Source organism: Hippocampus zosterae, chromosome 10 (genome assembly GCF_025434085.1).
Source record: "Hippocampus zosterae strain Florida chromosome 10, ASM2543408v3, whole genome shotgun sequence".
NCBI classification, from domain to species: Eukaryota; Metazoa; Chordata; class Actinopteri; order Syngnathiformes; family Syngnathidae; genus Hippocampus; species Hippocampus zosterae.
The window spans coordinates 15,925,161-15,951,355 of record NC_067460.1 but is presented as its reverse complement, the minus strand read 5'-3'; the positions used below and the strand labels follow the sequence as shown (position 1 = coordinate 15,951,355).

The window sequence follows — 26,195 nt, the reverse complement described above, 5'->3', positions numbered from 1 at the left end:
ACACTGAAATAGAGCAGCGGCAAGAGAGTTCAACGTGAATGAATCAATGTTATAACTTGCTTTTGGTTAAGTGAACTGTGTCGCTGCTTTATTAAATACGTTTTACTGACATCTGATCGTTCGGTTTGCGTTTCCTTGAGCGTAGCTCCATCTAGTGGATGCATTGTAGATTGCGTCTTATCAAGCGGTGAGCCCAATATATGAAAAAATATTACAAAATTGGCCATTCATTGACTGGTGCGCGTCATAATGCAGTGCGCCTTTTAGTGTGGAAAATACGGTGTGTCTGTGTGTGTATATATATATATATATATATATATATATATATATATATATATATATATATATATATATATATATTTATATATATATATATATATATATATATTGCGCGTTGTCCCGCACGCGGTCTGTCCTTCCGTCTGTCCCTTTCCAAAACGTACCTACTTCACCGCGCCGCTGCGCGCCGCCACTGCGCCGCTCAGGCAGTGGCTCACTACGATCGCGCGGGCATCTTAGCGAAAAAATGTTGTCTACCCACAAGCATTGCAATGAAATTGTTAGTTATTTAGTAGAGCTAAACATCTCTTTATTTTCGCGAAAGGAGATAAGGTGAACAAAAAGTTGAACCAAGCAACAACACTTTTGTGGGCCGAAGGCCCACCCTACCAGCCTTCCGCAGGAACTAGCTGATGAGGGCGGCGAACCAGCTAGTGTGTATATATATATATATATATATATATATATATATATATATATATATATATATATATATATATATAATTTTTTCTTAAAGACCCCCCCCCCCCCAAGAGACTTCTTTCTCCAGCGGAAGGCCCAGACTCCACAGAGGATATTAAGACAAGAAGAATGTGCAGAACTCAGGCAATTCAGACGCAGAAGGTATATTTGTATTTAATTCCATGATTCTTTTATGTGCCCCTAAAGAGATCCTGCGTACCACTCAGGGTATGCGTACCGCACTGTGAGAATCCCTGATTCAAAAGGCAAAATTTGTATTTGGAATTTTGGACTTATGTTGGTAGGCCAGATTTGCATGCCATGACACGCTTACATCACCCACATGATGTTTGGCAAACAGGAGCTGAGGCAGAGATGCAGTATGACACCATGGCCTCATTATTCAAAGTCAAATTGAATGTGATTGAAAATAAGCAATGTGCTGAGTGTTGACAATCACTTCCCTCATTTCTTTCACTCCCTTCTTTGACTCGTTTACGTTTGCTGACGTGAGCTGCAGCTTATCTCGACTTTCCACGAGACCTTGTGGTGGAGTGTTGCAGGAGCAAATCTTAATAGAGCTCTTGTGTTATAGAGCTCTTGTGTTTTATGAATTTCTTTGTCATTGACGGTATTTATGATATTGTGCTAAGAGATCTATGGGCGATAGACAGTACAAATTGATTCAGACTTGGCAGAGGCCAGCACTCTATTTAGTGCTTTTAGGCTGGATTTACGTGACAGGTTTAGGTCTCTTATTCCAATTTGCTGGACAAACCCAATTACTTTGACTGTAAAATGAGATGTGTGCCATTGCCCTGAATCACTGATACTCACTGCACACGAAAGAAATCAAATGCATCAATGTATTATAAAATGAACTATAAAATGTCTTTTTTAACTCAGCCTCAGCCGAGTGCACTTTGATCTGATTCCAATTTTAGTAAATAACATTAAAAAGATTAATTGCCCTGATATATTTTTTTTTCTTCACATATTTGTGTTGCTCCCGATTATACTTTCACACAGTTGTTTACCTAACAGAACCTTCTCAGAAAAAATCTGAATATAAATCAAGTCACAAAATTCAGATCCCCTTGCAGGCCACTGGAAGGACCAAAAGTAACTTTGTTTTTCTGTTTATAGATAGATATAGGGCTTGTATTTGTTGTTAATATCCAAGTGAACATGTTCCTCTTTGTGCATCCTGGTGGCTTTCATAGCCCCGGTCGGTAATGTGTAACGTTGCCCATCAGTCCCGTAAAATACGGACTCATCCTTTATTTGGGAATTAAACGTTGCATCCCGTATTGTTTCAATATGAGAAGCGGTTTGTTTCGTATTTTCCTAATTGTTCCATGCGTCTGTCACACACAGACGTGAACACAGAATTTAACAATAATGAATGAAATAAAAGACAGCAAGGTGGTATTGGCGGGAGGTAGGAACCCACGAGCGTAGAATATGTTCAATAACTTGCTTTTTATCATGACGGACTAAAACCAGACCCCGGTGACTGACGTGACAAGTGAGCAGGTGGGGGTTGCACTGGATAATACATGCGTGCAAATGTTTCCAAGCATGTGGCGCTCTTCTTTTTGTCGAGATCGAAACAAGGCAACACCGTCACTGGCAGGCCCGATCTCGTGCTCAGCTAACCTTCAAATGGCATTAGGGGTCCCATCAACATATGAGTCACAAGCAACCTGATGTGATTTATTCAATCCCGCAGAGTAGCTTGGGTGGTGGCGAACAAATCACTTAGATGGAAGCCACAGAGCATAGACTGAGTGCCAGTGGGACTGAAAATGTGTCTGTCCGCACAAGCGTGTGTCCTTTTATCATTCTTTGTGCCGACCATCCATCAGCTTAGGTACAACAAGCCTCTGTGCGTGCGTGTGTGCGCGTGCATGTGTGTGCGCGTGCATGTGTGCATGACTCCCATGCATATGCTGTATTAAGTTGCCCGTAAGAGGTTCCATGACGACACTTCTGTCAGCGGCCACCTTTCAAAGCCTGATGCTGTTTTTCACTCTCTCTGCGTTTGTACATGTAGCGTGGTTTGTTTTACACACTTCTTTCAAAAAGCCGCAATGGTTCACATCACTGGCAGTGTTTCATCAGCAACGGTTATTATCGGTTTTATCAGGACATGGTGTGCCGCAGAAAATTAACCATCACTTAATTCGTCCGAAAATTATGCTGAACAACATTTGAAAAACAATTATTGGTCTGTCATCTTGGTCTGATTTGTTCTTTTCTCATTGTGTCCCGTCTGTTCCATTTTTTAAGTGGTTCTCTTCTCCTACTTGCACGTGATTCTTACTTCTGATTGGATTTTGTCACAGTGGTTTTTTTGTTCGTCTTTTATATGTTGAAGTAATTGTCCGTCAATTTAGTTGTCATCGTATCAACGAATGGGTTCTTTTTTTTGTTTTTTTTGGAGGGTGGGGTTTCAGCTGAAAAAAAAAATTATAATTAAATAAATGACGGGATGAACACTGCTGCAGGTTTACAAAAAATGTTTTATAAACAGCAAAATCCATGTGCCTTGTTTCAATAATATGTTCTGAGATTTTTACACAGGTTAATACAAGACTGACATTTCATATGACTTTAGAGGCATATTTTTCCTGAAAATAATAAATAAATAAACCCCATTCAATCAGAATAAATGTAGCAAACCCCCCAAATGAAGACAGACAGCGGCCAAATCTGTGAGGGAGCACGAGGCAAGACTTGAAGAAATGTGAAAATTTACAGGTGAGTGGCATGAGGACGTTGATGGGTGTCTTCAGATGAGTCAGGAAAAACAGATTAGGCAATGGAGCGCTGTGGCACATCGTTAGTCACGGGTGTCTCAGAGCAAAGATAAATGAAGTGCCAGTGGGGTAAGCAGACAGAAGGACGCGAAGCTCGGAGGAACGAAGAGCGAACAAAGCCAAGAAAATGAGAGCCAACGCAAAAAGATAGCGAGAATTAAGGATAGGCCCCTAAGTGTAAGGCATGCAGGGGAGCAATAACGTGACCTATATTAACATTGTGTTATCTACTACAATAGATGCATATTTCATCTAACATGGAATTCTGAAGGATGCCATGCATTTATCAGTAGTTTTCCTATTTTGGGCAAGATTCACCATTTTCACCCGCAGGTTTTTGAAAGCAAATTTAATCCTGATACATTATAAATACATTAAATGTTTGAAGTGGAGCAGGGGTGTCAAACTCATGTTTTGTTGCAGGCAACTTCGGAGTTACAGCTTCCCTCTGAGGGCCGGTGCAAAATCTCAACGTTATTTATTACCCATGACAATTTGACATTTCGGTACAGATTTCAGCAAGAATCATGATAGTCGACACATGATTTGCACCTAAAATGAGGTGGGGGGCCGGATCCGGCCCCCGGGCCTTGACTTTGACACCAGTGAACTAGAGCATATCAAATGCTGTACTGACAATCATCGAGGTCTGAAAAAATGACTGTTAGAATTCTATATTATACTGTGCAGAAACAAGCAAAAAAAAACAAGTCTTTCAAACATCCAGAGAGAGAGAGATTTTTAAACATTTCTTTGAATTTGGTTTTATTACCACAACACACACTGCTTGCACAGCAGACATGGCACCTGTAAGGCCAACGTTTTATCATGCCGCTACATGCAGCAGAGACATTCTTGTCTTGTTTTGGGATCAGTCTTAGATCTCTAATAAACAGCCTAAAATATGAAAAAAAATGCGTAAATCTGACTTCCATTTTAAGTGTGCTCTGTTAAGGTTGGAGGTCATAAGCTCAAAGAGAGGCAGCGAATATCGCAGTCATAGTTAAAGGGAAGCCAGAAATAAACTAACTAAATTTGTGTCCCAGTAGACTCATTTAATGCTCTGACCTGTGCACCTTGTTTGTTCATTTGATCTACCGTAGAAACTGCCTATTTACGGCAACGGCGGGGTTAGTTCTTGGGTGTTTGGAGCTTTTTGTAATAAACTAGTAGTGCTCTTGTTTTGCTGGAATGAATGAATCCATTCGATCATTTGGGGAAGCAACAAAGAAAGTTCATCCGCCTTTGTCCCGAAACTAATGTCCCTCCTCAGACTAATTATTGTCGTTAAATTGTATTGTGTTGGCCTTTTCCAGTTCCATAAAAATACCGTACATATTTGTTCTCAAATTTAGTAGGTGGAGATTCAAAGCAGTGTTTTGTCTTGGGGTTTTTTTTCTTCGCAGGAATGTCATTTGTACTTCTTTAACCCTTTCATGCACACTGTAACCTGATAACACGATAAGCTGTCCACTGTAGTAATCGCTGTCCTACAAAGATGAGCATGTTCACTTGGATATTAAACAAAAAATACAAGCCTCCAACGCCCACTCACTGTAATATTTGAAATATGATATTTACAGAAAAACAAACTTACTTAAAACTAATGTTTGCCCTTCCACCGACCTTCAGGGGACTTGAGGAATATTCAACATTTTGTATTGTATTGAGAATTGTATTGTGTTAGGTTAACAGGACTAGATGAAAGTATAGTCGGGAGCAAGACAATTATGGAAAAAAAATCAAGGTCATTTAATCTTTTGAATTGTATTTATTAAATATGTAATCAAATCAGACACTTTGCTCTGTTACAAAAACCCCAGAACATTTTGTTGTTCATTTTCTAATAAATTTTATTACCTGGGCAGCAAGTAGCACTGATTTGGTGTAATGACATATATATCATTTTTCAGTCAAAGTAATTGGGTATGGCCAAAAAAAGCAAAAGCTAAAAGCAATGAATGGAGGGCAGACCTCTGTCAAGTCTGAACCAATTTGCACTGTCCATCGCCCATAAATCTCTTATCCGGCCCGCCACATCATTTTTTGTGGTCGGTGAAAGCAAATCATGGATGTCAACTTCCATGATCCTTGCTAAAATCTGTATCGAAATGTGAAATTGTCATGTGTGATGTACGCCGTTGCGATTTTGCAATAATTTTGCTCCCCTATTTACACTTATTCGAACAAACCATATATGATTTCAAAACTATTAAGCCATTGTGGGTTGTGTCGGGGTAATGACACAATGAGATGATTAAACATTTATTTGGTTTGACTATCGTAACGGCCCTCCCAGGGAAGACTTCAACGTGGCGCGCGACAAAAATGAATTTAACAACCCCCGTCTTAGCACAATATTATCGATACTGTCAATGACAAAGAAATTCATTAAACACTCGACCTCTATCAAGATTTGCTCCCGCAACTCTCCACCGCAAATTATGTGGAAAGTCGAGATAAGCTGCAACTAATGTAAACGAGGCAAAGAAGGCAGGCAGACTTTGAATAATGAGGCTATGGTGTCATACTGCGTCTCTGTCTCATCTCCTGTCTGCCTAACATCATCCATCCATCCAATTATTGATGTCAACAAGGAATAACAAAAAGCTACTATGTTGCAGGGGCACGCACAGTCTTTCAGTGCTACTGTATATCGAGACATCTTTCATCCAACGCAATCCATTCTTGCACGCAGGTGGACTTTCAGCATATTTTTCAGGATTGCACAACATCAGAGGCTCACGGCTTTCAAAGTTACATTCATCTCAAAGCGAAAAGCAGCTCCTATTTTGCTTACCAGAGAGGTGAAGATGTACGTGTAGTAGGCTGAAAGCATTCCCAGCTCTGATGCCTGCACAGAGCAAAAAAGAAGAAGAGGAGCAGTGAGGGCAAACATTAGAGTGGGGTAAGAGAAACAAAAAGAGGGTTGGGGGGGAAGCTAAAATTAAAGGTTTGGAGTCCAAACGGAAGCAAGTGAAACAAATTGGAAAGTGGAGAGAGTGAAGGATATAAAGAGGTGAGAGGTCAGCGAACTTGTGCTCCCCGCCGCGGCACGCTGATCAAATCCCGTTCTGGATAAGAACAGACATTTATCTGACTGCGGCTCTGGGGTGCGCAATTAAATTTCAGAGGTGAATTAGTATGCCGCACGACAAGTGTCTGACAATTTGATTAAATCAAAGTCACAGCAGAGTGCGAGCGTGAAGGAGATGGTGAACTTTTCAGAATTGCTGTCATTATCAAAAATAGGTATTGGCACACAGTATGCAAGATGATCAGGTCAAGTATTTTCCACAACTGGCAACAATGACCTTGAAAAACACTCACTTTCATTATATTTCCATCAGATTCAAGCCCCCCCCAAAAAAGTGTAGAGTGATTGTCTCACATAAATCTTTCATTGATGACTTGATTGTTAAGCATTTGTTCGATTGCATCGAACTGATTATTTATTAGTCATGTGGTGAAGTAAATGACGCGCAATAGAGTGCGATGCCTGGCTGTAACTAGCGGAGGTGCTGTTGAATCAATCGCCTCTAGTTTGCTAGCGAAACAAGCGGAACATGACATCATCTGTCGGGTCGGAAGCAGATCTACATGCACGCTGTGGCTCAACTCCTCTGAACAGTATTGTCTTTCATAGAAACAGGAGTTTAGAAGTTTGGAATATTCAGATGCCCCCCCACCCACCCCCACCACACACACACACACGCACACACACACACACAAAAACAATCATATCGATAGTTCATTTCCTATTGTGTGTCAATAAATTCAGTTCCATCCCTACTTTGGTGGCAGCAAAAAAATTGCCTCATGCCATCCAAAAGTCATTAAAAGCAAAAGTTATGAAAGTAAATTAAGAAAGACTTCCTTTAGATGTTGAATGCCCCGTTGCACAAAAAGCTACTCAAATTCATTGAACTGAATGGAAATAATCCTCAAGGAACAGCAATTGTTACATTTGTGTTTTGCACATACTGCTGACCGTCTCCGATAGTGAGCTGAGTATCTTTACCACTGCAGGTCTTTGCAGCTGTTCTCTGACTGAATGAGATTACATTCGGCACGCTAACACAACTGACCTAAATCGCTCTGAATGCTAAAAGCTCACAAAGGCGAGACCTTTGTCCGATGAGGCTCGCCTGGAAGATGCACACAAGACAAGTCAGGATCCCTTTGGACAAGATGGGCGCTTGTTTCATCCGAGCCCGGCAAACACATCGGTGTGAAACTTTGGTATGTGTTGCTCTCCACTTTCGAGTGGAGCTTGTCAGCTTTTCAAAAGCCCGGTGTCTCTTGACGTCCACAAAGACGGACAGCGTTCCACAAAGGGAGGCGAAGGAAGAAAGAATTTCGGGTGGATAGATAAGTGCACGGAGTGATACGCTAAAATACGATCTTGTCTGCAGGCTCCACAAGGCCCGCCACGCTTGTGAGAACAAGCGGATTCGAAAATGGATGGATGTTTGGACATTAACCAATTGTTACGTTCAGACGTTCGTTCCGTACGTGACGGTAGTAGGCGCTATAGCTAGTTTTGCATCGCAGGGCAGTGTTGTGCCATAGAAAGAACACCTCATCGAGCGAGTAATGGACAGATTGAACGTGATGAAACGGTTACCGTTCATCCTAGCTTGCTGTGAGAACCGTGACAAAATGGGGCAGTAGGTGACAAAACTTGAAACGGAGAGGTCCCAGGGAAATAAATATGCTTTCTATTCGACGTAAGATGGCCTTCAAGCTTTGTCATGGCCGACTACATTCTGTCACATCTTGTTGTGTTCACAGCGTTTTATTATGGCTGACTATGATTCTCATCCTTATCATGAATGCGGAGGCCATTGTTTTTTTTTTTTGGGGGGGGGTTCAAAATAACGGCCCGTCGTCCACGGCAAATCACGTTTGAACCCATCACGTGCCCTTTGTCTCGCATCCATTCAACTTTTTCCACCCGTGGCCCGCAACGTGATTGCCGTGGTCGCCGGGATCATAATGGTAACATACACCGTCATGACAAAATCATTTGATTATTTGCTCCCATTTTGACAGTTCTCTCTGTAAATGTCATGCCATGTTAACGAATACTTGGAGTGGCTCTGAATGTATAATCAGGAGAAAGGAGGAAGAGAGAAACGGGTTACGGAGGCGGTGAGAGGCCAGACATCCCACTACGGCTTCCTACGGGCTCTTTGGCCCACTGTTGTTCTGGTTGCTATGGTGATCAGATGACCGCTGATGGCAGCATGAATGCTTGATTGAAAAGAAGACCACTGCAGGAAAAAGAGCAAATGAAAATGGAACAAAAGGTCGCCTTTCCCCACTCCATGATGCATCCGTTTGACATCACCTTCAATCTGGCAATCCATCCATCTATTGCCTTGCAGAAATAATGAGGTGTGTATTAATAACAGCAAGACTATATGCCACCGCGGAACACCCTCGCTTCTCCCCAGATCATAGTATCGATGTCATCGAGCCTCTTACAGACATTAATCTCCAATCAGGCAAAGCGTCATCATTTTTTACTGTCCAAGGTGTTAATAATGTACTGAGAGGTTAATTATCAGCATGTGCTGGAGAGGAGAAAGCACATTAGGATCATATTGTTCTGCTGGAGACGAAGTGTCGTGCTTGCTAATGGTGCCGTAAAAATGTTCCCTAATATAATGGGCTTTATGGGTTTGCAGATGACAGGTTATTTTTGGAACGTGCCGAGGTTCACGAGGTGTTTTTTGCGCATTGAAAAATAGGTCGGGAGGAAAATAATGTTCAGGATCGTCGTTTGAGGCTGGACTGTGGCAAATAAAAGCTACCGCAGAAGTATAGAATTGTAAGCATTGCGTAAAGATTCGCGGGGCAAAGAACGAGGTGACCTGAATTAAAAACAACAGGTCCGTCCAGGTCCACCAAACAATATGTAATTGCTTAACTCATTGAATCCCAGCTGCTTTTCACCGGAGTAAACCCCTCAATCACAGCCGTTTTACAGGATTTTGACTGATTTGCCAGGCCCGCAGATTATTGTGTTCTATTGCGATATAAACATGCAGCCGACCAAAAGAAAGATAAGGCTGAAAAAAAAAGTTTGTTTCTATCTTTTTCCGTTCTTTCGCAATCAGCATTAGATTTCCATTTTCTGAGGGGAAAAAAAAACGGAGGAAAAAAACTTTCTGTAAAAGCATGAATTTCAAGTGTAGCACCGCTGTTTTCTTTGGTTTTGTTTTGCTTTTCTGACATCTGAAACATCTAAATAAGATTTACCTTCGACAAAACAACATAACCCCACAAAAGGGGTTTTTATAGCAAAAACAGTCATCTGCACTCTTTTGAACTGATGAAATGAACTATGAACAGAAGTGAAACAATGAGTTCAGGGAGTGTGTGAACACGCATGTTTGCACATGTATAGTGTCATCAGTCTATCGAGATAAACATCCGTATCATTTAATATGCGGTGAATAGTCGCCTTGTAATAATGAAACATGGGTTCAAAAACATTTCATGCCGTCATCAATATTTTTTGGACGTAGAAGCATCTCTTTTTTTTTTTCATTCTTTTTGGCACTGCCTCAATTCCACTGTCTTTATTTTGGACTATTTCTGCAACTGTAGACTGATGACGCTTTGTTTTTTTAAAGATGTGCCCTCAGCCCAAACTGCAGCAATTTGTCTTCCTTGTGATTCAAGACAGCAAATGGATTATGGCAGTAAAAAACAAAAACGAAAAAACAAAAAAGAACATTTGACTCTTTCTGTATTTTCTTCATTCCCTACTTTGTCCGCCGTGGGAATTACAATTTATACCTCAACAAAACTGAAGCTGAAAAACGTCTCCCCCCCCCCCCCCCAAGTAAAAAATAAAATAAAATCTCTACATATTGAATTACTTTTATCCTTGAACATTTCTTGCCTTTAGCATTTCTCAGTCCTCAGGGATTCTTGTTATATTTCCATCGTGTGCATAAAACTCACCCGTTCCAGAACGATATGAGACACGGTGGCATTGGCGTCAACGATGATGGTGGGGGTCTTGTCGTCTCGTATCTCCTTCAGGAGCGGGGTTGGGTCCTGGCTGTCGTCGAGCATACGCACTGACAGGGTCTCCTTGGAGATGAGGAACTGCCTCAGGAGCTGCTCCAGGTTCAATAAGCCTGAGACGCACACAAACACAGACATTGGATTACTTCTAATGAAGTGAAGACTCTAACGAGACTTTAGACTTGAGTAGGCTTAACACAGATAACCTTTCACAAAAGTTGAGAAGAAATAGTTGTAGAAAAGTCAGAGGGGTGCGCACGTCCGCCTCACAGTGCAGAAGTGCAGGGTTCGATTTCGGCTCTGGATCTTTCTGTGTGGAGTATATTATATGTTCTCCCTGTACCTGTGTGGGTTTTCTCCGGGTACCCTGGGTTTCCTCCCACATTCCAAAAACATTAATGGAAGGTTAATGGAAAACTCTAAAGTGTCCCGAAGTGTGAGTGTGAGCGCGAATGGTTGTTTGTCGATATGTGCCCTGCGATTGGCTGGCAAACAATTCAGGATGTGTCCTCGACTACTGCCGACAACTGGGATCGGCTCCAGCACGCCTGCAGCACTTGTGAAGATAAGCAGATTAGAAAATGGACGGATGGATGGATGTCCACGAAACAAGTTCCATTAGCTGAAAGTACTCTTATGCTGCCTCACACACAAAAGCCTTTGAGCAATTTACCTTCTACTCATTGCTGTGGTAATACACTGTTTTGATTCCAGTAAGGTGGAGGGATTTGCACTAATTAAAACATAGCCAACTTAATCAAAAGGCTCCTGGCAGCAGTTAAGGAGTCACTTGCCATCCATATATTTAGCAGAGACCCTGAGAGATTGTTTGGCTAATTTCCAATATAGTAAGAGGGAAAATTCAAGCGGGATTATTAGAGAGCACGGACCTCGACAAATTAGCATGAATGTTACCTTGGCATCTTGTCAGAGCTCATTACTTTGGAGGTTAATATTTTAGATTACCGTAATGAAAATTGGGAAACACCAATCGTTGTCTTTTCTAGTTTCGTTATTGCAAGAAGAAGAGATTTGCACAGTGAGTACAAAGTAAGGTGACATGGCAGCTTCTGCTCCACTTCCTCACAACCACGAACGAGCATCTGAATGTTGACAGTTATTTGGAACAGACTCCCAAAGCAATCTTCGATAATGAATTACATGTTGCTTCTCCACGTCTAAATAAAAGCACAGTGTCATTTTCTTCACATGTTGCAGCCTACTCTGGTAAAATTATATGTCAATGTTTCATAGATATAATTGCATTTATTACTACATGGTTCTACGATACAGAGCGGGAATCGCACCCTGCACCTCTGCACTGTGAGGCCAACGTGCTAACCACTGTGCCCGCCCAATGTTATTTCCTATGTGATACATTTATTCATAAAGTAACAATGACTTCCTGTCTGCATGGCAGTATATTATTGAAAGTGTTTGTTTTGCCGGATGTGGACACCAATGACATGGGACCTCCTTTCCACCCTGCCTTGAACCTGTCATTCCAGCACCCTCTCGAGTACGACACAGAGTGTCTTTGATGAGCTTGAAATAGCTTCCACTAAATCACCCTCCTTGTCTGCCTGCCTCGCATCCAAGCCTGTGCATCAGCTCGTGGGGACAGCTCAAGTACAATTTCACGTCGATTTCATGACTTCAGACGGTGAACTGTGTCTGACGTGGCTGCATACAAATATAGTGACACGCAAGGGAATTCATGCTCTCATCTTGGTCCTGACTGAGTTTTTCCACGCTTGGGTACTATCATTTTATTTAGAGAGAGAGATCGGGGGTGCGGGTGGGTGGGTGGTGGGGGTGGATATCGCGTCGACATCACAGTGCAGAGGTCGTGGGTTCGATCCTAGGTCTGGCCTCCCTGTGTGGAGTTTGCACGTTCTCTCTGTTGTGGGTTTTCCCCGGGTACTCCGGTTTCCTCCCACATTCCAAAAACATGCATGACAGGCGGATTAAGCACCCCAAATTGTCCCTCGGTATAATTGTGAGCGCGAATGGTTGTTCTTCCTCTGTGTGCCCTGCGATTGGCTGGCAACCGGTTCAGGGTGTCCCCCGCAACACACGAACAAGGCTGCGATAGGCTCCAGCACGCCCCGCGACCCTTGTGAGGATAAAGCAGTTCAGAAAATGGATGGATGATGGATGGATGGATGGATCTCGATCTCTCTCTCCTCTCTCTCTCTCCTCTCTCTCCTCTCTCTCTCTCTCTCTCTCTCTCTCTCTCTCTCTCTCTCTCTCTCTCTCTCTCTCTCTCTCTCTCTCTCTCTCTCTCTCTCTCTCTCTCTCTCTCTCTCTCTCTCTCTCTCTCTCTCTCTCTCTCTCTCTCTCTCTCTCTCTCTCTCTCTCTCTCTCTCTCTCTCTCTCCTCTCTCTCTCTCTCTCTCTCTCTCTCTCTCTCTCTCTCTCTCTCTCTCTCTCTACATACATACATACATACATACATACATACATACATACATACATACACACACACACGCACACACATAATTTAGAAATTAGCAAACAAGGGATGGAAAGCAAGACCATCTTAGCTTTAATTAATTGTTTTTGATCTTACTTTAGAAGCAGTATTTTTCACTGCACTTGTGGTGTTTGGTACTATGAATGTCGAAGATAAGTTTTGCTTCTTTCAGGGAATAATTTTGCCTTATTTCGATTACACACCCTAAAACTAATTAAAACATGGCAGAAATACAGTCTGTGTGCAGTTAACATTAATTTTGGAGAAAGATCATGTAGAATTTCTTGTCCTTCGTCAAGGCTTTAACAAATCAATTTGACTAACGAGTGTATTATAAAGTCTAGAACGACATGTCACCGCCAGCACGGTTCCTGTTCCTCATAATGAGCGAGCGATTTGATTTCCGCCTCCCGACACTGTGTGTAAGATGACACCGATGTACTGTAAACACAAATCTGAGCAAACCTGGCCACAATAGCCTGCCGAGAGTACAGTTAATGAATGTTAACGCAGCAGAGAGAGAAATCCACAGTGTGTGCAGGTGAATAATACATTATCTTTGTGATGACTCATCTTTGAGCCTCGGGCATAGTAAGACCTACTTTTATGACTTTGCCGCCAATGTGAACTTTAAAATGTACAGTAGAGGAGATATGTCAAAATATTGAAGTGACAGCGTAATCACCGCCCCATTAACCCAAAATAACCACTGAGGGGAACCATAAATTTCATCAGTGACTTCTATCAGGTGAAAATGCCCGACACACTGCAGTGGTGTTGAAGGTTTTACCTCCAACTTTCAGGTGCTTTCCTTCGTCGTTGGACTAAGAAGTGAATTTGGATCATTGCATGAGTGTTAGAGACTAACAAAATTGTTGAAACTTGGAATTTGACTAAATTTTCTTCATTGCCTATTTGATAACTGCGGGAAATTAGCAATCGATTTGACAAACAGAGGACTGCACTCCGTTTTGCCTCAGTCAAGCCGAGACGCCAATAGTCATCAATCAGTTCTGTGTAATCAACAGAATTCTTAACACTAGACAATGATTGAGGAGTCTTGTGACACGAATCATTTTCATTTGTTTTATGTTTAATAATGTAGTGCCATTAATGCTTCCATTTAAATCACAACATTGTATTTTTTAACTCTGTGAGAATTCCAAGTATTTGCAATTGATTTGTATTGAAGCAAATGCTATTTTCTGATGCAAAACAATCACATAGGGACAAACCCACGACTCTGCCATTTAGTTTGGCGGCGGTGCAAGGGCCTTAGGATTGGAACGAGGGTCGACCTTATACTGACGTTAAAGATGAGAAATAGTGTCTTATTATACTAGTATATATAATATACAATAGTTCAGCGTCATTATATAGGAGTCACAGCTAAAGCAAAAAAAAAAAGACAACCCAAAAAGTAACCCTAACATATATGTTGGATGGTAATAGAATAAGTTACAGTCAAATAACCTGTCAAACCCGCGAGGAACACCACAGAGAGGAAGAACATTGCTTCATGACTCTTATGATGATCATTCGTCATTCGACTGAAAAACCCAAACCGACCACGTGTGCACTCAAGCACCTATTCATCAGTCCGCCAATGAAATAGCCGAATAAACTGAATCAAATAGGTTTGCCGGTATGACAGCGTGTTCAGTGAACTGTTGGAATGTGAACATATAGCATCTTTCAACACCATGGCAGGTTAATTACCATGATCAGTCACACTAATATATACCCATGTAACTCGACCTCACACTTTTCTGCACGTTGCTGTAATCATCAAGGTGTCTGGTGGGGGGGCTCAATTTAGGTCCCGAATGTGGATTTCATGTCAAGTGCCACACTCGGAAATCACATATGAAACCAGCTACCTAGAACAGGAAACACTTTGAAAAACAATGGACAGGAGGATTTTCAGTGTTGCTACTTGACTATTTTGTGGACACACAAAGCTGAATGAGCAAAATCTATTTGACTTTAGTCTCTCCTGGCAAGAAATAGCAATCATGTAGTCAATCACGCAGTTGGTTGTTGTGCAGTTGGCGTGGGAATTATTTGCAACCAAGGTCACATTCACATTTGCTTTGCGAGTTTTAGTTTCATCTACTCACACAACGGCATGCTACTACTATACAGTATGTATGTCTTTGAAGGTCTGTAAAAAAAAAAAAACACCAACTCCATCCTGAAAAAGATCCATCAGAGGATGCACTTCCTGAGGTTGCTGAGGAAGCACCGCCTGCCACAGGAGGTGCTAAGACAGTTCTACACGGCAGTCATCGAATCAATCCTGTGTTCTTCTATCACTTTTTGGTTTGGAGGGGTGGGGGAGGGGGAGTGGGCGCCACAAAAAAGGACAAAATCCGACTGCAACGGACAGTTAGAACTGTGGAAAAAATCATTGGCACCACCCTACCCACTCTTGACGACTTGCACACCGCAAGAACTAGGACAAGGGCATGGAAAATCCTGCCCACCACCTTTTCCAGCTACTCAGGCTAATCCTTCCTAACCCTCAGGCAAGCGCTACCGATCCGTGCGCACCAAATCCAGCAGACATTCAAACAGCTCCTTCCCTCTCGCCATTAACTCTGTAAACAGTAACCCACATCTACCTGTATAATGGCTCTTTGCAATTTTTTCTCACCCCTGTGTAACAGCATTACTTCAATCATCATTGTACCTGCAGCTCTGTACTTACTTGAACCATTGTCACTGAACTCTATTCCACAGCACCAGACACTTTAAAGCGCTCAAGAAAACCTGTACAATTGTACAGTTAAACTTGTTTTTTCAAATACTTCTAGGGGTCACTTTAAAATGGTGCAATGATTATCTGCACCAACTGCACAACTGTCACAGTAGTGTATTCTACCACTGATCACGTTAGCGCTGCTTGATAATTTGCACATTTTCTCACAGCTGTCATCGGGTGGTACAACCACACAACGGTACCCTTACATTACGGAATGTCTTTCCATACTTATTCGTAATGTCCTTGTTCGTCGTAGTTGCTTGTTTTTGATGATACGAGTGTAGTGAGACAAATTCCGTATGTGTTCTACATACTTGGCCAATAAAGGTGATTCTGATTCTGATTAGGGAATAAACCGACAGCATATAAATGCTTCTAATATCGTCACGGGTGTTTTTGTAAGATTAAAATCATAAGTCCTCCAGCTCCCGTGGCTTGCTCCTTAATGAAAAAGGAATGCCTTCTTTTATGTGCTGTTTCAGGTAAGTGTCAGCTACTCCCATCACCTCATTTATGAAAGTGCACTGTCTCTGCAAATGGCTACAACAAGCATCCGTGCAAAGAAGAAAGGTGATTTGTTTGTGTTCATATGTTTATGTGTGTTGCTTTTACCGACCCACACCCAACAAAACCAGCAGGTTGGTAAGGGCCAGCCAAGCAAGTCAAGGCACATTAGTTTATACTATACGTTATGTTATGTGTTGTGTTTATTATTTCATTTTATGCTCACTGTTTTGTAAAGCGCTTTGTTCCAGCTGCACCTGTTGTGAAAGCGCTATACATATCAGGATGTATTGTATACAGTATATGAAAGCATTTCCAACATCTGGCATTTTACAGGGCTTGACAAAAAAAAATGAAAAAACCCACAAAATGTTAATCAATACAATCAATGAAAAAATGAATCGTGATTTCAAGTAAAAACAAGAGTACAGGTAGAACACTCGCAGTTGTAAAATGTTTTTGCCTGGACTTTCAGTCAACATTGTCAGAGTAAGGGCCTTTCTCGTGTCACCAAGAAGACTCAATCCAAATCAATCAAGAGCTTTAATTAAGAAAAACCTATTTAGACACAGGACACTGGCCAATAACAAGAGGCACAATAAACCTGAAAAAAAAAGTTTAGTGTTGCCTTTGGGTGCCAGATTGGGACCAACATGTTTACAACTGTAAATGGGTGCTAGCCCATGGAGAGACTGACACACAAGTATAACTGTTTTTGTTTTGATTCTCTGTGTGACCGCAAGATGCAGAGACCGGAGCTGAGGAAGGATTTGGTAGTACTACCTGATTCTAGTCAGGACCCGAGTAGCCGTGTTGTAAATATGCAGCAGATGTCTGCATCAGCAGTGACACAGACGTTCGCTCTACAAAGCAGACAAAATGTTTTATAGTGTTCTAAAATATATTGTATGCTTGTCGTGAATGAGCAAAAACATGTTCGCCCCTCGAGTTGCATTGTATGGTTTGACATGCCAAGATTGGGTTTCATCCATTGCATCAGTTACGGCACAGTTGCTGCATAGGGATATTACACACAATATCGCCATAACATTACATCATGAGAATTCTTGCTCAACTAATGTTGGTGTTGGTGTACAACCGACCTTTGGGCACAATGACACCTCCGCTTTTATGTGTCCTCAGCCATGGTTGGGAAAATATGCCTGAATTGGTCACACTCTATTTGGCCCTCCGCGGTGTGGATGATGAGGCCGGAACATGTGGACGAGCCATTGACAGCATGCAGCCAAGCCAATGTCTGACTGCAATCGTCAATGGGGAAGGGTCGCGGCTCGGGGAGCTGGGACCAAACGATTCTGCCGGCCCACAAAACGAGCCATTCTGCCACTCAGTTTTCAAATGAATGAAAAAAGGCCAGAGGAGAGCATGCAATCAATATGCCTGCCTGTCTGGACAATCTCTTTACTTGATGCCAATGTATGAGACCAGTGGTTATCTGTGCCGTTTCATCAGCCCTATCGGTACATTTTGCTTATGCTTTGCTGCTCAACAGCATCCTCAACAAACCACTCTCCTATTTAATTTTGCCCCCATTTCCTTTGCACGCCTCTTGCAACACACCACTGCACAGCCACGGGGAGGAAATAATGCTGAAAAAAGAATTTCTGCTAAGAGTCCACCATTATTGTCATTATATTTGTCCAACGCTCTAAACTGCAATAATCCAAAATATCTACTCACAGTCAGTATCCAAGATCTGAGTGACTGAGATCTGCACAATTGGAAAACTAAAACCACATTACCGTATTTTCACGACTATAAGGCGCCATTAAAAGTCTTAAATTTTCTCCAAAATGGACAGGATGCCTTATAATGCGGAGCGTCTAGTGTATGCGCCGAGTTCCAAAGCCTGACTGGGAGCACTTCTGGCCGACACGCTGTTTATACAGAGAAAAGGCGGACGTGAGTGACGACAGGCATGCGAAAGTGCGCCAATGAGTGAAGGGTGGGCGTGTAAGAGGACGCTAAAGGCACGCCCCTAGCAGGTACCAGTCGCCAATGAGTGAAGGGTGGGCGTGTAAGAGGACGCTAAAGGCACGCCCCTAGCAGTTACCAGGCGCCAATGAGTGAAGGGTGATCGTGTAAGAGGACGCTGAAGGCACACCCCTAGCAGGTACCAGTAGCGTGAGTACATTGTAAAATGGCTAAATAAAGTACAACCGAACTCAGTATTGCTTCCGTTGCCTTTTTAAAAACGTGTAATCCATTAAAACGCTGGGATTGAGGAGGTTGCCCCAGTGAAAATGGCTGGGATTGAATGAGTTAAGTGTGAACATGTCAGTGGCATGCTTTGAGTGACAGACGGACTCCTAACGTGGAAATGTACCGGTCAAAGAGGACGCTCAAGGTGTGCACATTAAAATCAAGGTGGGTGGTTTGCCACGTCTCAATTCCAACTGTGTGTCCTTTGATGTACATTTAATGTGTTTCTGTTGCTCAAAGTGTAAAGCCGACAGTGAAACGAAAGGTTAGCTTATGCCACTCGGCAGGGTCATGGTGTCTTTGTCTGGGGAGTTGTAATTACTGCCCGGTGGACTACAAGAGGGTGGGAACAGGCCGTGATTTAATCTTCCTTTCTATTTGCAAAAATAAATCTGCCCACAGGGGATTGAGAGGCTTTTTTTGAGGTCATTCAGTTTAGTATCTTTGGAATCAAACGAGTACCTCTAACAAGGAGTCGGTGAGATCAATGCTGGCTTCAACTGCAATATTTGCTCTCTTTTTTTCTTACTTTCATCTGTCAAAGCTTGATCCTTATCGGGCGGTGTTGAGGGACTACACATTGACGAGCGATATTTAATTTGGATTTCAAGATGATGATTGTGGAGTGCAGACTGTTTATTTTGGGAAGCTGGCAACAAGCACGCTCTGCGGATTGCAGCTGCTGTTTCAGACAGTGTGTCAGAGAGTGAGATTTTGATAAAGTGCTGCATCTGCTGCTGGAACACAGTTGTTGTGCATTTGGGATAGCTCGGCGTGTCAACACGTCTTAAAGGAAAACACATGAAACACTGTTTGCACCTTGTCAGCAGGTGTAGGGATGGAGGTTGGTGAACATGCTCCCCGAGTGTGTACACTGTGTGTGTTTATTCTGTACTCACAGTCGGCCTGTGCACAGATGAGGCAGGAGGCGGTGCTGTTAAAGAAGGTGAGAAGGCTTGCGATAGCCAAACTGACATCCATGTTGGTTGGCCTCATGTCTAGAGTGGTGAAGCGAGGGAACTGGACCTTTAGAATGTCTTCTGGAGCCACCTTGACGTACGGCACCTGTATAGATGTCAAGAGACAAGGATGTCAAAAGTACAATTTATGGCAATTTTTTACCATACACCGTTTGGTCGAGGAGGCCTGAGGACGACATGGAACCTGAATTTTAGCAGGAGCTTATAGGTTATAAATGCAAGTTATTTTGAATTTCCATTATCCATGGCGTGCTGCGCAGAGTTGATCACCTAATCCGAGGACATGATTTGTAAGTCCTCACAGTTTACCATCACATTTCTGACACTACCTAACAATTATCTGAGAAGTAGCCGCCCCAACCTTTATTTCAACCGACTTCAAATTAGATGATTCTTCCATTTCTGACAGCTTATTTCTCAGAAGGAGCAATACCTTCAATCTGAATTTGAAACCAGTCAAACCACTTCTGGCATTTCTGCGACCGATGTCTGAGGCGTAGTATGCTCGACCCGGATTTGAACCATCTCAAATCATGGCTGACCATCCTACTTCTGACACCACTTGTCAGGGAGGTCAGAGGAGTCCCATGCTCATTTCTGACACGATCTGATCGCTGTCTGAGGAGTAGGACCATCAACCTTTATTTCAACTGGCTTCAAATAAAGGCTGACTATCTCACTTCTGACACGATACGATGAGAAGCCCTGAGGAGGAGCCAACCGTCAAACGTCTGACACCGTTGGGAGGAGTAATGCCTTCAACTCTTGGGTAGAGTTGAATCGAAAACAGTTGAATAGAATTGCATAGCATCAGCTAAGATCACCATTGCATTTTAAAGAAAAGTCTGAGGTTAGTACCTCTGTACCCCAAATTTCACTTCAGGCTGAAACCGACATCTCACTTCTGACACTCGACAAAACACACTCCCCCACAAACATAGAAAATTGCCAACGTATACGACGGAAAACGTCAAAAAGCCATACGCCGTCAGACAGAAACATTGTGTGTGCGCCTGTGAGTGTATGTTTTTCTTTAGCGAGCCAAAGAAAACCCAAGGCTCTACGGAGCTGCAGACGCATACTCAGAACACACAATTTTAGTGAGTGACTAAGATACTAAAATCTCTGTATGGATCACAGCATTTCTTTTCATACCACCCACAAGAACAAGCTCTTGTCAGACAGCATTTATTTGAACGCCTCCTCAGCCACTGTTTTAAAACATTTTCCAACAAGAACCCTACGAATCAGCTCGGCAGTTTAATTTCGGGTGCTATGACAATGACATAAATAGCAGCACATATAATGGCTGGCGCTGCTAACATTTTATAGGTATAACGAGAAAAATTGTGGGGAAATCAATGGTCTGATTGCATTTGAAACTTTTAAGGAACTTGTTTATCACAGAAAATCGGAAAGGACTTTCTGCTGAGAGATTATTACATTGATATAATTTTGTGTTTGCTAATTGTGTCCAAAACCCTCACTGGAAATCCGGTCTAATGGTATGTAGAGAAAAGGACATCAATTCATTAGTGGGAGAAGTGTACAGTGTTTCCGGTGTCATCAAAAATTAGACGCAGAGGGTAAGAAAAGAAAAGTCAGCCAAGCCATCTGTGAGAATCAATAAATACATTTCTCCCGTCCATTTCAGTAGACAGGGGCAGGCAATCTTCAGATTGATTACCCTTCTTCTTCCCATTGTTGCTTCGATGTAGCATTACAAATATCTGTATTCCCGCGTGGCCTGCAAGAAAATCCAAACAACCCTATTTGTATGAAAAGGTTTTTCTCACACAGGCTGATTTCGACTGCCGGTGAGCAGATACGTGACGCAGAACTGTTAACTTTAAATGTCTCTCAGGGTCGCACGATCCGAAATTCTCGGTGCAAAAGTGCTTCTAAACCATGACTTCAGACTGTTAAACGGCAAAGCCAATAAAGGGTCGACTAGGGCAACTCCTCTACGAGACATACTAGACCAGCAATGTATCTTTATCACAACAACAAATTGTGCAACAAATCCTCCATCCTGCATGGATTTCCCCTGAATGAATTTAGCGCCTGATTATGTGACCGGATAGTCACGACCAAGGTTGACTCTCAGGCCTGAGTGGGGAAATGGGGTGAGAACAAGTAGCAGGTGTTGGGTCAGTCAGCGGGCCAGGCATTTAGGTGGAGCCCGGTGGGGCTTGAAGGGTAAACTGGAGGACATGCTGGGTCTGAGAGGAGCAACAGGGAAAGGGAGCCTCTTTATCACGGAAGATTGCCTGTCTGTGCTCTTCTCATTGGCCATACATTGCCTTCCTCCTCGTCACCTTACTCCCTTGATTGGTTTTCAATCCTTGCCCATTGTTGTGTAATGGAGTCCCTTGGTGTATGGATGGATTGAGGTGCAGCCAGCAGTGACAGGCCCCGATGGAACGCTCAAACCTGGACGAGAAAGAGCCCTACGCCTGGATAATACTTGTGCAGCACGCAGGGGAACTGAGCCCATTTTTGGGACGAAGTTCTGATTGTTCCAATTGGATTTGTCCAATTTCGCACTACCCTTTTCTTAGTTCTGTCCCTTTTTCTCATAACTCGTGTCACCCCGGCCTGTTCCACTGTTTACCTGTCTAATTTCTCTGAACTTGGTCCTGGCATTACCTTTGTTAATGGAAAAAGATACTTCCTATCGGGCATGGGCAGAGAAATAATTAATTGGTCGTTAAGAATTTGGTCAATTGTGTGGAATTGATTGTTGATTAATTGTGTCTTGAAGCAATCATGGGAAAATAGATAGCACTGCCTGGCTGCACCGAACCGAGGTGCTGTTGAATCAGTCGCAACTGGTGAGCCAACTAAATAAGAAACCAAGGATGTTTTTTTTCGGTTCACTGCTCAATTTTTTCCTCTTGCCCGTGTTAATGAAATGGTGCATTGAATTTATTCCGTTTTATTTCGTCAAATTGTTCCACAATATGAAATCAACTGGATCCCGCCAGAGTTTCTCAGTAGACTTCCAATCGAAATCTATATCCAGATGATTCTAACATGTGCAGCCACATGACACAATCCATCACAGCATTTTTTCTTCAATGTAAAAAAAGGAACCAATGGAAAAAGAATCAATGAGGTCTTAATCAACCCAAATCAGATGGCAAGTACCATGACGTCACACATCAGAACCTGAGCAATCCGCATTGAAGATACCAGCGTGGAAGTAGAAGTTCAGCACATTCAAGGACATTCACTTCCTATTAAGATAATATTCAAAAGATGTCTATTAATGGATTAAATGAGTGCAACGTTCTCCAATGAAGATGAAGGAAATATTTTCTGATAATAATGCATTATATAATCTCCCAAAAAGTAAATAAAAAAGCATTACAAGTGATCAAATTCTGGAAACCACACAGACCACTTTAATTTGTACTTCTATAGAAACTTTAGGGAGCACTATACAGTATCTCAACATATCGACCCCTCGTGTCGGCAATCAAAGCAATACTATGAACTGATCACTGAAGAGTAGCCATGCAATGTTTTGACTCAGAGGTGCTTCGAAGACAGAAAATCGATGTACCGCATGAAGAACAGCAAGCTGTCAAGCCATTTGAGTCACCTGCCGCACTTCTTATCTGCAACCAACAGCTCATATAATTCACCCGTATTGGTCGATTAATCTGAACACTAAAAGCAAGAAAATCTTTCTCGGGCATACCCAGCAGGGCAATGCTTTTAAGGCAACACAAGAAGCTTTCCGTGAGGATTGCAAAGAAGCATTCAACGGAAATAAATGAATGAATAACTAAATGAGCTATTTTCCTCAAAATGGGTATTCCTTTCTGTGACTCATGTTGATGTATCAAATTTGATAATCCAGAATGACTGGGCTAAATCAGCCTTTTAATACATGGTAAAAGTCATTAGTATTTATTTATTTATTTTGGTGATACATTTATTTTTGCCAGTATGTTTGATACTGTCCATAAACTTCTTGCTCCAGGTGTGATTGCCAATAATTTGCCACTAGAAAATATCTGTTAACCCTCCTAACCTGCACCAGACGTCAATCGATGTGATACCCACTGCTCAAAATGTCACAAAACATAAAAACAAAAAATAAAAGGTCGAGCATATATGTACATCCATCCATCCACAAGGGGCGCGGGGGGTGCTGGAGCCCATCCGAGCGATCTTCGGGCAGTAGGCGGGGGACACCCTGAACCGATTGCCAGCCAATCGCAGGGCAAAGAGACGCAAACAACCACCCGTGCTCACACTCACAACTAGGGGCAATTTTAAGTTTCCAATCAGCCTGCCATGCATGTTTTTGAAATGTGGGAGGAAACCGGAGTACTCGGAGAAACGCAGGCAGGCACGGGGAGAACATACCAGAGCGAGAATTGAACCCTGTACGTCTGCACTGTGAGGTCATTGCACTAACCACTCTTCCACCGGGCCGTCTGAGCATATAGTTGATGCTTTAAATTAGATGAAATTGCAGGTTGAAGTAAAATAACAATATAAGTCAAGTGTATCATCACCGTTCCTCATCATTCAAGTTGCAAGAGGGTTGGAAGAGAGCTCTGCCGTTTGTCGCGTCTGACCATTAGGCTTGTTTACTTCCGCTTTCACTACCAAGCCAATGTTCATAACATTACTGAATGTTTACAGTTCATAAATGTTTCAGAATGGTGGCAGTTTGGACTCTGAAACACATGATTCAGAATATAGTTGATCTCAATGCGGGTAAAAAGTCCACACAAAATCGAGGTAGCACTGTATCTTCTTATTATGTGGGAATAGAAATTGAAGTCCGTTGTTTGTTCCACTGATTTCAAGCCTCCGTTTCCACTTTCAGTATAGAATTTGTGACTGCATGGCATGATATTTTCATCTCATGAATGTAAAATAATGTAATACTTTCCCTCGCCCTGTTTTTAAGGTGTTTTAATTTGTTTTTTGAAAATAGTGATCGGATGCTTTCAATGAGACACTAAAATATCCGAGAGTCGACGTGTGCTGTTCAAAATGAAATTGAAGTGAATTATCTTATTATTTAAGCATCTGTTCAGAGTCACCATTACCATGAGAGCAGGTTTAATTGCATATGATAATTGTGTTGAGGGAGACACTACCAAATATTTACAAACGCCAAGACCCAAAGGTAACCTGTGCTTTCTGACGGCGTTACTATGAAGAAATGCAGCATTGACTGCTGCTGAAAGAGGTTTGTCAGTACGCTCACGGAAGGATGAGGAAACGAAGACGGAGTACAAGTCAAGGAGGAGGGAAAGCCGAGACATAACGCCTCCAGCTGGATTGTCAGATGAGAATGACAGAGTAACTTTCCAAGAAGAGAAATTGAAAAAAGGGAAGTATAGAAATTCCCAAATGATAGAAAAATGTTTAAAAAATTGCGTAAAATTTGACAAATTGCAGTGTCAATTTGTCACATGTCGTCTTTCGGTGTTTATGTACAAACCACTGACAACATAAATCTCAAGGAAATGCTGTCCTTAAGTTCACAGCAAAAGCTTCCACCAACAACATAAATCTCAAGGAAATGCTGGCAGGAACGCCGATCCGTCATCGAAATACAGGAACAGGAGTCGATCCCACATACGCAGACAAGTATAAGATCGAGTCCAGAAAAAAATTGTTATTTCCAAAATAAGGTCGCAAGACCGACAAAGTGCAACATAAATCGCTGGGCACAACCCAGGGCTAAATAACGCGACTAACAAAAAGAGCTTGCAGATGGCAAGAACAATAGAACACACAAAATCACTTGTCAAAAACGACAAGGAAAAGCCAATCAATGAATCAAAGGAAAAGCCAATTCATGAATAAAACAAAAACGCACCGAGGACAGCAATACCAAAACAAAACAGAGATAACAAGAGAAACAAACCAGAACACAAACAGGACAATGAACGAGATCGAGAATCACGAATGTCTCGAAAATAAGCACTTGGGCGTGAGACGTGACCAAGGCGAATTATCCGACAACTGGTGACGGCTTGGCAGTCTCCTACAGCAGGTGACAGACAATGACATGACGTGGAACAGGTGCGGAGCTGGAGGGAGAGCCCTCCACTGCCACCCGCTGGAGACAAAACAAAATGGAACCATGACAAGTGGCCATTAAGTCAAAGTGAGTGGCGTCAGAATGTTTTTGTTCAATACACTAAGTTTTGGTATGTATGGTCTGGATGTGTGTGTAAAACATACGTAATTAACAGTATTTTGCATGTAGATGAGATATAACGATATTAGATTTTTTTTATTGCAACATTTAATATGTTCTTAAAGAAATTATATCTATTATCGAATGAAATAAATCATGTTTGTTAATTGAAAAATATACATTCAATCATGTTCTTTAGTGTTTGTAATGCGATTTGATACTGTTCAACTATTGGTTGCACCCGACTGGTTGGACAAATACATTTCCATATGAATTGATCATATTTTGCAATTGGCATAATCACAATGCTGATTTTTTTGTCTCGATATACTGTATTGTGCAGCCCTAGTGCATTCTTCTTTGAATAAATTCCAAACTGTCTCCCACATTCTGATATAGCGATTGGTCACAAAATTAACAAATAAAGACATATTGAATTTATGCTTTTTGGTTGAGTCAGCATG

The 26,195-nt window shown here is 42.1% G+C and overlaps 1 protein-coding gene across 2 annotated transcripts in view; it reads right to left on the bottom strand.

The window, feature by feature from the left end:
• Nucleotides 1-26,195, bottom strand: part of grik4 (glutamate receptor, ionotropic, kainate 4) — a 231,498-nt gene that overhangs the window by 65,598 nt on the left and 139,705 nt on the right. For both annotated transcript variants that reach the window (XM_052077943.1, XM_052077942.1), the window contains 3 exons: nt 19,473-19,638; nt 10,542-10,720; nt 6,364-6,417 (listed from right to left, as the gene is read on the bottom strand). In XM_052077943.1, coding sequence (XP_051933903.1) covers nt 6,364-6,417; nt 10,542-10,720; nt 19,473-19,638 — 399 coding nt within the window. The remainder of the gene's footprint in view (nt 1-6,363; nt 6,418-10,541; nt 10,721-19,472; nt 19,639-26,195) is intronic.